We start from the raw sequence: 14,232 nt of genomic DNA, 5'->3' as shown, positions 1-14,232 counted from the left end.
CTATGGTTTTCTTCTCACCTTTCTTTGTAAATATTTTTACCTCTTCTTTTCCCATAACAGAAATTTTGCTATCAGTTCCTAGCGTGACTTCTGATTTCACATTTTTATCTAGGGCAGAAAACAGGGCTATGTTTCCTATCATATGGTTGCTGCAACCTGAGTCTAAAAACCATATGTTTTCACTGTTTGTTTCAGCCATGTTACAAGCTAACAACACATTATCTTGACTGATGTTTTTTCTAGTGACATTTGCATTTGGTCTATTACTCATATCATGCTGCTTCTTCCTACATTCATTTGCATAATGCCCATATTTTTTACAATAATAACATTGGACATTGATTTTTCATACCTTTGTCTTTGAGCATGATGTTGTCCTCTTTGTTGGCTGCTGCCTTGGCCTTGGTTTTGATTTGGATTGCTGCTTCTTCCTTGAGCATTTGCTGAACTGTTCCTTCCATCTCTGTTCTGGCTTCTGCCTCTTCCTCTCTTGTTTCCTCTGCCTTGACCTCTTCCTCTTCCAAAGGACATCTGGGTCTTGAAGGCTTGCTCTAGAGATGAGTTTTCATTTCTGCTCAACCTCTGCTCATGTGTTATCAGTGATGCATGAAGTTCATCAACTGAAAAGTTTGAGAGATCCTTTGTCTCTTCTATGGTGGTGACAATCACATCAAACTTTGAGGGTAGGACCCTCAATATTTTCTCCACAATCCTCCTTTCTTCAAGAGTTTCTCCATGAGTCCTTATCTGTGTGACCAGACCAATCACATGTGTGAAGAATGAGTCAATATTGTCTGACTCCTTCATGTTCAGATTCTCAAAATCTTTCCTCAGCAACTGTAGTTTTGCTGTCTTCACTTTCTCCATGCCTTGATAGGCTGTCTTGAGGGTTTGCCATGCTTCTTTGGATGTCTTAGCTGCTGCTATCCTTGGAAACACACTCTGGTCCACTGCTTGATACAAAAACACACGGGCTTTTGAATCCTTCTTCCTATTACTCTTCAATAGATCCTTCTCTGCCTGAGTTAATCTATTAAACTGATTTTCATCTGCTGGTTCTTCAAAACCATCCTCAACAAGTTCCCATAGATCTTGTAAGACAAACAGGGCTCTCATGGTTATTGCCCAGTAATCATAGTTTTTCCCATTAAAATGTGGGCGCTGAGTATTAAACATGCCCATGCTAATGCTTGTGCTATCCATTCCTTGCATTCTCAGCTATGCCTCTAAATCCTTGACTGTATATTAAAAAGAAACTCACTGTTTCTTCAGCAGTAACACAAAACTTTGAATACCTGGGTTCTTTTGCCTGAGACTTCACACTGCTGGAGAAGATTTACTGCTGCAACTAAACTCCTTCTTTCAGCTTCTTTATCACCTTCAATCAAAGAGCCTGAATCAGCTTTGATACCATGTTGGAGATTTCTAGTAATTTCAAACACAAATTAACTGAAAAGAGAAAATGCTCTGTTTTTGCCACAGGGAAGCTAATAAAATTTCTAAACTTGTATTAATTTATAAAAGATCTGGTACAATTTTCTTCCTCTCTCTCAGAGGGATTCACCAAAAACAAAATACTTTGTCTCTCTTTTACAAATGATTAAAAATTTTCACCAAAAACAAAATACTTTGTCTCTCTTTTACAAATGATTTTTACACTGCTGTGTAAAATCTTCATTCACATTTTACTACTGTAAAAAAAACTTTTACATTTACTGCTGTAGAATAAAAATTTACATGGATTTACTGCTATAAAAAAAATCCTTCACATTCACCCCTCTGTGAAATTTTCATTACATTTAAAAAAAAACAATTACATTTGGGCTACTGTGCCACACAATACATTTTGTTTCAATGCATTTCAATGTATATGCTCCACAATTGTATTTGCACTGCTATGTGTTGGATTTCTTGTTCTTTTCTTTGTTGTCCGGAGCCCTCTTTTCATCCCCTGTTACATTACACACTCTTTCTAATACATTAAATAAAAATACATTAAATAAAAACGGCAGTAAAAACAAAAACTAATGTTCTATATTGCATTAAATACATTAAATAAAAACGGCAGTAAAAACAAAAACTAATGTTCTAGCAGGTTGAATAAGATCTATGTCCGTTGACCTGGTCGGACACATTTCGCGCACCAAACTCACACAAGCCAAACGATGTTTAATGTCAGGGAAATTGGTGGTTTCGGAGTTATACACTGGACGCGTGTCAATTGATCGGGGTGTTCGGAGCCCTTTTTATGGATACCGCTTTTGCCAATAGGTGGTGCGATGAAGTCTGGGTGGTTTTGCAAAAACCACACTGCAACAAATGTGCGGTTGAAATTAATATTTCAACGAGAGCAAATAATTGCGTGAGGTATTTTCTAACTTCCACTTAGTGTCTACCATGACACCATTCCAGTTGGGATAGAAGGTGGAGAAATTTGAGATGAGATGAGGTGGTAGGGTTTATGATCTTTTATGAGACCATACTGGTAGGGGATGCCCAGAAGAAAGTCCAAACATCCCTTCTTTTAATGTCACATTCTAGTATGTCAAGATCCTGGTAGGGTTTGCGTAGAAGAAAGTCTCACATTCCATTTTTCATAAGTCACATTCCTCTGTATCACGGTATGGGGGAATGGCTGTCATTGTACATTTACGAATGACCACGAAGCGAATTCTCGCTGATTGTACCCAGCCTAGATGGTGCGGTTCAGGATGGTATGGTGTTGGGAGATTCAAGACAGCTACGAGAGTGGAGGCTATGAGATATATTTTACTTCCATCACCAAGGTTTAGAAGAGCTACTTTGTGTTTAATTTGACAGTTATGGGTAAACAATGCCTTGCCGTAAATGAGAATTAGATTTATCACAGGGGCCGTGGGGTTTTAGAGTGAAATTCCAGCTTGCAGATCTTGACTCGGCTTATTGTTGATCCGGTATGAGTGTTCTGGATGAAAGCGTGCGTCGGCGGTTTCTACGGTCCTCCAAGGAATGGATAGTGCTCCTGTGAAACCGAAAAAGTTTGCCTCGGCTTTGTTGATATGTTTGGAAATGATTGGGTTTTCTTTGAAAAGGTCTTGCCCAGGTGGGGTCTCCAAGCCACTAGAACATTGTAAACCCTCAATAGGGGCTATATGTCTTTTTAGGGTTTTGATCATTTTTTATTTGAGAAGTTTAATTAGAGAATTGGTGTGATGAAGAAGGAAGAAGTGCATGCAAAACAATTCGGAATTATATTTGACAAACGGTCTGTGATAAGGGCCAGATGTTTTATTTTGGTTTTTGATCATTTTTATTTGAGAAGTTTAATTATTAAATTTTTTCGGTGATATTCTCATCCAATTAGATTTTGTAAATTATTTTGTAAATTAAATAACTCAAACTTGACTTAAAAAACAAAAACAATGCCAATAAAATAAGACTTATTTTATTAAGATGATTTTGCAAATTAAATAACTCAAACTTGACTTAAAAAACAAAGACAATGCCAATAAAATGAGACTTATTTTATTTTATTAGGATGTTTTAAGTGAAAGTTTATATAGTTTCCACTCCCAATGTTAACTTTTGGAATGTTAAAGTTAATTACACCTTGTATTGGAATATGTTGAATGGTTGTGATTAGGTTAGTGGATTATAAATTTTGATTATTTCAATAGAGAGTTTATTTTTCCTTTAATATCATTTAAGCTTAAAAGAAATTAAAATAGTAACTTCAAATGAAATCACATAGATATGTCAATGTTATAATAACCATCGTATAAATTGAATTTTGTGTAACCTGTTTTAATGCTGTGAAAATTGTAGGAACAGATATTAAGAGAAGAGAATGCTTTACTCGGGAAAGGGATGAGAAAAATATTTGAATATAACTATCATTAAATTTCGTTTTTGATTACTTTATTTTTAATTTATGAAGTCTTTTAAATTAATTTTTTTTTTTTAATTTATTTATTTCAGCGTGGTAATTTTGTATATGTGGATGGTTCCGTTTTGACAACTCCTCCAAATGGATTTCGAAGCATCGAAGACAGTGAAGTTGAGACTCAACTTGTTATAAGACCGCCGCATTGAAGACAGTGAAGTCGAGACTCAACTTGTAATAAGGCTGCCAAATATAAAGGATCATTTTCTTTTCAATAACTCTTATTGAGATCTATACTCGTGATATTAATTTAGAATGAAATTGGATTTGGAAGCATCCAAAATAGTGAAGTCGTTAACAGTTCTCAATGAAATTCATAATCGTCTCATGATGATGAACTATTTTATATTTTATAGTGTTTATAAGATTAATGTTTTCTTTTAAAATGGCACCTCACTGTTTAAGAATCCTGGAGTAACAGAAATCTGAAGACTCTACGAAAGAGCTTGACAGAAACACTGAATACTCTATCGAAGAGGTTAATCATTACATTTACAAATACATAGATATATACATAGATTGAGTTTGACTGTCATTTATTTTTCACCAATATTAGATTATTTTTCATCAACATTAGCTGACTCCCACATATTGACATTGATGACTTTGCTGACTATGGCAGTCATATTACCTTCCTGATTAATGTTCTAACAGGTCCCCTTAATCACTAGCTATACTTTAACTTAACTGCACTAGCTATACTTTAACTTAACTGTTGGTCTAAATGTCACCTAGCTTTACAATAATACATTTTATTTTTACCATATTGGTCTAAATGTCACCTAGGCTTACAACAATACATTTCATTTTTACCATATTGCTAAAAGGTCCATGCTTGTTCATTTGCTGATTTAGTTTCATCTTCACCTTTCTAGGTTTCCTTATGAGCTCCTTCAACTTCTCTTTCCTTATATACTAGCAACCTCTTCGAGGATGCAAAACAAGATCCCTAACAAATTAATTTAATTCATGCTCTCTCCACTTTCCACTAGAAATCACCAAAACACATTTATCTAAAAACAAGTTTTACTCTAATTAATTACAAGATCATGTAGAATAAAATGAACTCGTTGATATTCATGTTCATCAATAAAACTATTACGTGACTCGAAAATACTAGCAAAATAATATTAGGAGGTCCAAAAATACTTGCCAATGAGCTCTCTAAAAATACATCATCAAAAAAATCAGTATCCAACATTATCCCAGTCATTTATCGGCGTAAGAATACACATCCACTGCTGCAGCTCCAAGTTCAACAGATCAGCTGAGATCGATCCACTTTTACACTTATTACCTTGACCAACCGTTCAACTCCTTCCACATACACGCATACACTCCACTCATGAGTTTTGCCCATACATCTATTCCACATAGGTAACAACTCCACAAATATACTCAACATCTACAACATCTCTTACTTGCTCCTCCTCACAGAGCCAAGTCAACAATTCACCTTTGCCAATGTGCAACAGCTCTTCCAACAACTCTTCACCACTGCGAAGGATCTGATAGAGGACAGATCAGGCTCTCAGATCTGCAGAGTTGACTGCCGAACAGCTAATCGACCAGACGTTTCAAATACACAGAAAATTCAAAAGCCAAGGAACAACTCTTCAATGGCTCTTCACACACAGTACTCAAATCCACATGCACCTCACAATGCCACTCACACAGCTTCAAATTGCACAATGTCTCCAGAACTGCGCTCTCCCACTGCACTTACACATCAACAGCTTTCATAGCTGACTCTCTATATTCAAAACACAGCCGATAAACAACACAATCTTTCCTCCACACTCACAGTACCACGCTGCACCTCTCACAGCTACCTTCCGGCGCCGAACAACTCTCACCAATCAGGGCCAACAACACGCACACTGTCTCACAGCTCAAAACAGCACATAACACTTCCTCCACACCACACTAGGCTCTTCTCACCACTCGCCAGAAATAACAAAATCTCCAGCAATTGGCAGCTCTTCAATGGCTCCTTTGACTTCAACTGATGTCAAGCTCCAAACACAAGTTTTTAGTATCTTAACAGACCTCACCACAGATATTCTGCACCGGATTTCCTCCTTTTGACAAACTGGTGCGCATGAGCACTCTCTCCCTTGGCCTTGGCCAATCAGGTCGACACCAAATGCTTATAAATGGCAGCAAACAACACATTCAAATCACTGCTCACACCAGTAAAGATTATTGACAACAAGCACAACAGCAACACGACAAAGCCTCGCAACACTCATAAAACGAAGACTCTATGCAGATACCATGACAAAAACTTGAAGACTCTATGAAAATGAATGTTTAACCAACAACCCAAACTTCGAGAAAGTACCATAATGAAAGTGAATGTTCAACGAGTTAACCAAGCCCCATCCTGAATAAACTTGTTATTAATATAGATACTTAGTATTTTAATGTTTTTATTGCACATATAAGTATCACAACTGGATTATCTGCTTTCAATACGTTGCAGAATAAAATGATGATAGTAATTAGATAAAAATGTGGAGCAGTATAGCAATCTCAACGGAAATTTATGATCCCTCAATTTAATGTTTTGGATCCATGTACAATATTGTAATAACAATGTAAATTTAGCTCATTTTTTAATCTAATTAAAAATATACATATAAACCTAATTATGTAAAAAAAATTAAATATAGTCATGTGATTTTTTTAAATTTATTTAATATTAATTAAATAATTTTTAATATTATTTATCATAACAATGCACCTTTTTTTATACTGAATTTAAAAATACCTTTCACATATTTTTTCAAGACCATCATTAAAATACTATATAGGTAGAAAAGTTGTATTTTATATAACCATATAGTATTATATTGGACGTGTAACTTCATATTGAATTTTATATTTATATTGAATATATTGCCGGTGTTAATTTTTAAATTTACAATTTAAATGAGATTAGGTTTGTTATAATTTAATTTAATAGTATTATAAATAGATTGGTAAACGACTATTTAAAGGGTAAATCTGATTGAATTTAGCCAGTCTTGATCTTTGAACCTTCGGCCAGCTTTGATGGAGCACCATAATTAAGCGGACAGAGTTGTTTATTTTGGAATAAAATTTGATGTATAACTTCACATTGAATTTTATATTTATATTGAATATATTGGAGGTGTTAATTTCAAATTTATAATTTAAATGAGATTAGGTTTATTATAATTTAATTTAATAGTATTATAAATAAATTTGTAAATAATTGAGTTGACAAATTTGCTTATTTTGGAATAAAAATTTTAGAATTTTGGTTTGATTATTAGATAACATATTTATATAAATTAAATAAACTGTAAAAACTAATGAATATCAATTTATAATAAATATCAAAACACTTATTTCCATTTTACTATAGAGATTTTTAAACAAATGATGATGATGATGATGATGATGGTGGTGGTGGTGGTGGTGGTGGTGGTTAACGTCCACTGAGACCAAACAATGATCTATTGGACCTAAATAAACAAATTATTTATTTTGATTTAAGATTTTATTCCTATGCTCAAAAAGCTTGGAGAATAATTTTGACATTGTAAAAGGCTAGGAAGGTGTATTGTAACAAAGATTGTGAAAGGGCACTCTAAGAGGAAGTGGTTTTCATCCTCGACGCTCCTATTCTATTCTTTCCATCCATGGCCATTTAGGAACTGCCCAAGGACACATGAGAATTCGTTCTAATCTTTGTTATATTAATTTTCTTCTTTGAGCTAGTTAAAATAGAGAGATACTTTTGATCTTCTAGGGTGGGGTTGATGACCTTCTTATAATAACTTAATTTTCTTTTAGCCGCTAAATCTTTCTCACACCACAATTTTTCTTTGAACTTAGTAGTAACAATACCATGATTTATCAATGCCATATGCTCTAAAAATATTAACTCACTTCATATGACACTCTTTTTTATGACACTTTTTTAATTAATAAATTAATTAACTAAAAAACTTTTGAAATAAATTTCAACGTTTGCTTTGTGTATACTACTATGAATATTCTAATATATTCCATGGAGGTTAAAGACCCATCATCCACTTAATAACTAGTACATCCATATAAATTAAATGTTTGGTAAATGAGAATAGGGCATCAACCCATAATAAGCATCTAAACATTTACTTCATAATACATCTCAAGATGTTAAAATTTAAAAAATCATAAAAACCACCTAGATTATAACTTTGTTTTAGAGGATAATTATTCTTATTATTATTACTAATTAGAAAGAATCAATATATAAGTTAAAGAGATATACATCTAAAACAAATATGACACTAAATACTTAATCATGGAAATGTATTTCATTTTACTAGGGAGATTCTTAATCTATAAATAGGCTATGTTACCAAACTATGGGCTAATACAATGGTTTATCAATGCCACATGTCCAAAAAGCCATAAGTCACTACATATGACACTTGTTCCTGTGATATTGTTTTTAATTAATTAATTTCATTAAAATAGTAAAAAGAGCATAACTACTTTGGAGATAAGTATTAATCATTGATTTGTAAATATGATGCAGCCCAGGCCGCTTCCAGGCCGCTCCTACTAGGATCCTCCGACCACCATGCATATAAAAGCTTGTGTAATCTTACGATTTATAAAACCCATGTTTGGCATACAATACTATGAAAACCATACCTTTTAACACTCGGTACTCTTCATGCAATTCTTTAAAAGAAGCATACAATATGTGGACTTGCGCACTATTTAAGAATGGACATGGCATATATGTATTTACTTACGCATATCGGCAGCAGTCTTCCCCTTTCTTTAGTATCACGCTGGTATAGGCTGGTTCTTATTATACACACGGTCTCGTATGTATATATGGCATCGCTTTACCATAGACAGACTCGTATAGATGTATATGTTGCTATTACGGATAGACATCTATGTATCTTAGCCTTTATACAGTTCGATCAACACAAATATACGTCGCTATCACCAAACAAGATCCGCTGTCCTCCGTTTCCTATACTGTCCAGTGCTCATAACTATAAGTCGCATCGTCCTACCTTGGATAAGGCGTATATATCCTTCAGCTCCTCCATACCGTTTCGGTCAACACATATACATAAATCGCATTTGCCCAGCAAGGACTTGCTATATTTCAATTCACGGAACCTCAGACTCTATATGCATAGCAAGCTAAATCTTTCCGACAGCTACATTCAGAACTCACCCTCTGTCACAATATGTCTCCATCCGGACGGAAGGCTTTGAAAACCCGCATATAAGCCAAGGAACAGTTCCAAAAAACCCTTTCGACGCCAATATGGTCAACACTTTTAGTTATGAATTATCAACGATGCCACATCCATTTAAAAATTTACAAGAGTTCTTGCTATACCAAGAATATATGCGCCACAGTAAAATAAGAGTCAAAGCAATATGACTGTGAATGAAAAGAAAGGTACCTTCAACGATTAATATACAGGATTATAGCGCATAGGAAAAATAAGAACCATTACCACTTCGTGCAAATTCAATGTTACCAAACATCAATTTCTGCCACCATACGCAGAACCATATCTCGGATTTACATAAAAATAAGCATTCACAAAAGTTCTATTTATGGCCAGATATACAAATCTATGGCCCTTTTACAAACTGTCCGAAGGCTCTCAAGGAGAATCCTTCCTCACTTCTCACACTCACTCCTCACACTTCCTCCTCACACTCACTCCTACCTTCAATGCCTTTGAGGCTCCATAATTTATTAAACTTAGCATGATCTAAAAATCCTAAAATCACTCAACTAAAGCTCATGCAATGCATACATATGGGAAAAGCATCTTTTCAGCTTTATTCAGTCTTTTTCCCTTGTTCTAAAATAGAAAAGCTTCCTTATGATCCACATCCATTCCTTTATGCTAAAAGTTCTCCTAGTTTTATTTATTTATTTTGAGAATATCTAAGTAACTTGGAATTTAGGAAACTAATGCATGACCCCTATGTCTATTATTTACAATAATTTCCCTTTTGAGTTGAATGCTCCCGCATCATACTCCCAAGGTAGAAAAATTTCATGATCTCCTGATCATGTGTTCAGCTCTATGTTTGCCTGGATCCCATATCTTGTACTATAACTTTCCATTTTCCACTGCTTCTGTCTGTTGTTCTTCTCCAGGTCTCCAAACTTTATGCTGCTTTTGCTCCACTAGCTATACTCTTGCAATCTTCTGTTGTCTTCCTCTTGCTTCTTCTGCTACTTCTCTTCTTTGCTGATGTCTTTTTCTGAGACACTTTCAGCATGATTCTTCTGATTAATTCAATTTCCTTGTCCAATAAATCTTCAAGCTGCTGATTTCTTGCTTCTATGCTGGTCTGTATTCTGACTGCCACCAGATCATCCACCCCTTCTTGTCTTCTGGAACAAAGAACTTCTTTTCCTTTCATTTGACTGTTCAGCTGAGTCAAATGTTTCTCAGCACCGACGACCATTCCTGCATTCACAAAACACATGTTAAAACAAAAATCACAAGGCATCAGTGCCTTACTTCCCTCTGCCAGCATCTCAGTATGTTGTTCCATCCCAATCAGCACATCAGTATGCTGATTCTCTCTGCCCAGAGAATTCTCTAAAGAATTTTCAAGACTATCAACCAGTCTTTCTCTCATACCACCTGTTTCCATGATGTCTTTCTCCTCTCGTTCACTATACTGAACTCTTTCATCTGCTGCAATCTCCCTGTCATACTCTGGATTCTCCAACAAATATTCTAATAATGCAATTTCTCTGTAGCATTGCTGAAGCATATCATCATCACCTGCATTCATACATAAACTTCCAGTTTGAAAATCACCAAGTTTAACAGACTCAACTGTTGCTTCACTTATTCGTGCTACAGACTGATCCACTTCTTCTGCATCCATACGAACTTCCACTTGTGCTGTAATAGTTGCACAAGGTTGCACATCCTCCTCAGTAAAATCTGTAATCACATCACAATTGTCAGCTACAAAAATACATGGTTCTACATTATCCATCTGATCTGGATTTGTCCAATAACTCAAGAAATCATCAATGATCTTCTCCTCTGTTAACTGCATGCTTATATGTAAATCTCTTTTCTGTTGTAGCCTCTGCCACTTCACTCTCTTCTTCATCAGTAAACCATGTCTCTGGTCTTTCACATTTTCCCGTAACAACTCCATCAATAGCTCAAGATGAACTGCTATCTCAGCTTTCTCTTTCTCATACTCTTCCTGAGTCAACTGTTGTCTTATGCCATTCGCCTTGGCATATTTCTTCTCTTTTTTACTGTGGCCTCTTTCTGAACCTCTGCTCTCTCCTTTATGACCTTCAGTAGTCATCTCCTTCGCCATGAGTTCCTCACCTATGAGTTGCATGAAGCCTCTACCACAGCAAGCTCTCTTGCTGCCACTTACCTCACCAATCCTTCCCTCCGGATCTGGTCTTTTGGTAATCATTGGTCCTCTGCTGGAACCTTTCGAGCATCCTCTACTGCTCCTGTAGGCTTCTCTCATCTGCAACTTTATTCAACCTCTGTTGAATCTTTAGGTTCTGCCACATTCACTTAGAATCCTTTGTTGGACTCCTTTATCACTGCACTCTAGTTGTGATCTGCTTCTTCCTACTGAGATTTCTTCACTATGCCTGTAAATCAAATTATCAAGCATAACCTTTAGACCAGAGATAAATAATACCTGTCAGCTCACCTTTCAAGATCCTGTTGATCTTGTTTCACTTCCTCATCCGCACTGCATCTCTGTGCTGCAATATTCATCAGTTCCAAAATCCGACATTCATTCATCACATGCAATTAACTTAACTAAAAAAAACTTGAATCTTCAACCAGAACTATTCTAGCTCTGATACCACCTGATGCAGCCCATGCCGCTTCCAGGCCGCTCCTACCAGGATCCTCCGACCACCATGCATATAAAAGCTTGTGTAATCTTACAATTTATAAAACCCATGTTTGGCATACAATACTATGAAAACCATACCTTTTAACACTCGGTACTCTTCATGCAATTCTTTAAAAGAAGCATACAATATGTGGACTTGCGCACTATTTAAGAATGGACATGCGCATATATGTATTTACTTACGCATATCGGCAGCAGTCTTCCCCTTTCTTTAGTATCACGCTGGTATAGGCTGGTTCTTATTATACACATGGTCTCGTATGTATATATGGCATCGCTTTACCATAGACAGACTCGTATAGATGTATACGTTGCTATTACAGATAGACAACTATGTATCTTAGCCTTTATACAGTTCGATCAACACAAATTTACGTCGCTATCACCAAACAAGATCCGCTGTCCTCCGTTTCCTATACTGTCCAGTGCTCATAACTATAAGTCGCATCGTCCTACCTTGGATAAGGCGTATATATCCTTCAGCTCCTCCATACCGTTTCGGTCAACACATATACATAAATCGCATTTGCCCAACAAGGACTTGCTATATTCCAATTCACGGAACCTCGGACTCTATATGCACAGCAAACTAAATCTTTCCGACAGCTACATTCAGAACTCGCCCTCTGTCACAATATGTCTCCGTCCGGACGGAAGGCTTTGAAAACCCGCATATAAGCCAAGGAACAGTTCCAAAAAACCCTTTCGACGCCGATATGGTCAGCACTTTCAGTTATGAATTATCAACGATGCCACATCCATTTAAAAATTTACAAGAGTTCTTGCTATACCAAGAATATATGCGCATAGGAAAAATAAGAACCATTACCACTTCGTGCAAATTCAATGTTACCAAACATCAATTTCTGCCACCATACGCAGAACCATATCTCGGATTTACATAAAAATAAGCATTCACAAAAGTTCTATTTATGGCCAGATATACAAATCTATGGCCCTTTTACAAACTGCCCGAAGGCTCTCAAGGAGAATCCTTCCTCACTTCTCACACTCACTCCTCACACTTCCTCCTCACACTCACTCCTACCTTCAATGCCTTTGAGGCTCCATAATTTATTAAACTTAGCATGATCTAAAAATCCTAAAATCACTGAACTAAAGCTCATGCAATGCATACATATGGCAAAAGCATCTTTTCAACTTTATTCAGTCTTTTTCCCTTGTTCTAAAATAGAAAAGCTTCCTTATGATCCACATCCATTCCTTTATGCTAAAAGCTCTCCTAGTTTTATTTATTTATTTTGAGAATATCTAAGTAACTTGGAATTTAGGAAACTAATGCATGACCCCTATGTCTATTATTTACAATAATTTCCCTTTTGAGTTGAATGCTCCCGCATCAATATACTACTATGAATATTCTAGAATTTGACATAGAGGTTAAATATTTACCATTCAACTCATAATTATTGATAATTAAATTAAAATTAAGGAAGCTCTGTTCCAAAATAGACACACCAAGAATCGATGATTAAATTAAAATTCTAAAAGCCCTTTTCCAAAAGAGACATGCTATTTATAGATTAAGAATCACCATGGAAAAGTAGAAGTGAATCTTCATGGCTAAGAATCTTGTTCCAATTTTTAAAAAGTTGTATATGTTTCACTTATATATTAATTATTTTTATAATTAATAATAATTTAAAATAAAATTATAATTTAATTATTTTTATGATTTTTTAAATTATTTTGATTTGTATGTCTATTTTGGAATAAGGCTTCCAAAAATTTAATTTAATTTGAATAATTATTTAGTGGACAATATGGATTTATCTTCCATAGGATATTCTAAAATATTCTTGGTAGTATACACAAATCAAAAGCTCACATTTATTTTAGTTATGCATTTTTTTTGTTTTAAACAAACTCATTAATTAAAAAATATGTCATATGAATATTATATGAAATGAGTTATGGTTTATTGGGAATGTGTTATTGATAGCTCATGGTATTGTAACGAAACTTATTTATAATATAAGAATCTTCATGATAAAGTGGGGGTGAATCTCTATGGTTAGGAATCACGTTACATGTTTTATTTTAAAATGTATGTTGAAATACGTTTTTAGATGCTTATTATGAATTGTTGTCTATAGGAATTTACCAACCATTTAATTTATATGGCTACAATACTTTGAGCAACCTAAGATGTATCATGAAGTGCATGGTGATGCTAATCATGTAATAATAGCTATCCCCATTTACTAGCAATTTAATTTATATGGCTAAGCTAGTATAATGTATTTTAGATATTTACAATATAAAGTGTATTTTTTGGTTTTTAGATTTTAAAATTACTATTTTTGGATCTTTATCTTTGTTAAGAGCCTAAATGACAAGAAATAGAGGTGCCT

General features: G+C 34.9%; 1 protein-coding gene across 2 annotated transcripts in view; it reads left to right on the top strand.

Moving 5' to 3' along the window:
• The window catches only part of LOC149212078 (MADS-box protein SOC1-like), a 428,798-nt gene extending 424,528 nt beyond the window's left edge, over window positions 1–4,270 (top strand). For both annotated transcript variants that reach the window (XM_089390542.1, XM_089390541.1), the window contains one exon: window positions 3,958–4,270. In XM_089390542.1, coding sequence (XP_089246668.1) covers window positions 3,958–4,071 — 114 coding nt within the window. In that variant the 3' untranslated portion in view covers window positions 4,072–4,270. The remainder of the gene's footprint in view (window positions 1–3,957) is intronic.
• The last annotated feature ends 9,962 nt before the right edge of the window (window positions 4,271–14,232 follow it).

Source organism: Pinus tabuliformis, chromosome 1_1, assembly GCF_031772625.1.
Source record: "Pinus tabuliformis cultivar Carrire ecotype Pingquan chromosome 1_1, CPIR1, whole genome shotgun sequence".
NCBI classification, from domain to species: Eukaryota; Viridiplantae; Streptophyta; class Pinopsida; order Pinales; family Pinaceae; genus Pinus; species Pinus tabuliformis.
Note: the sequence above shows the minus strand (reverse complement) of the source record. Positions and strands in the feature narration are given on the sequence as shown.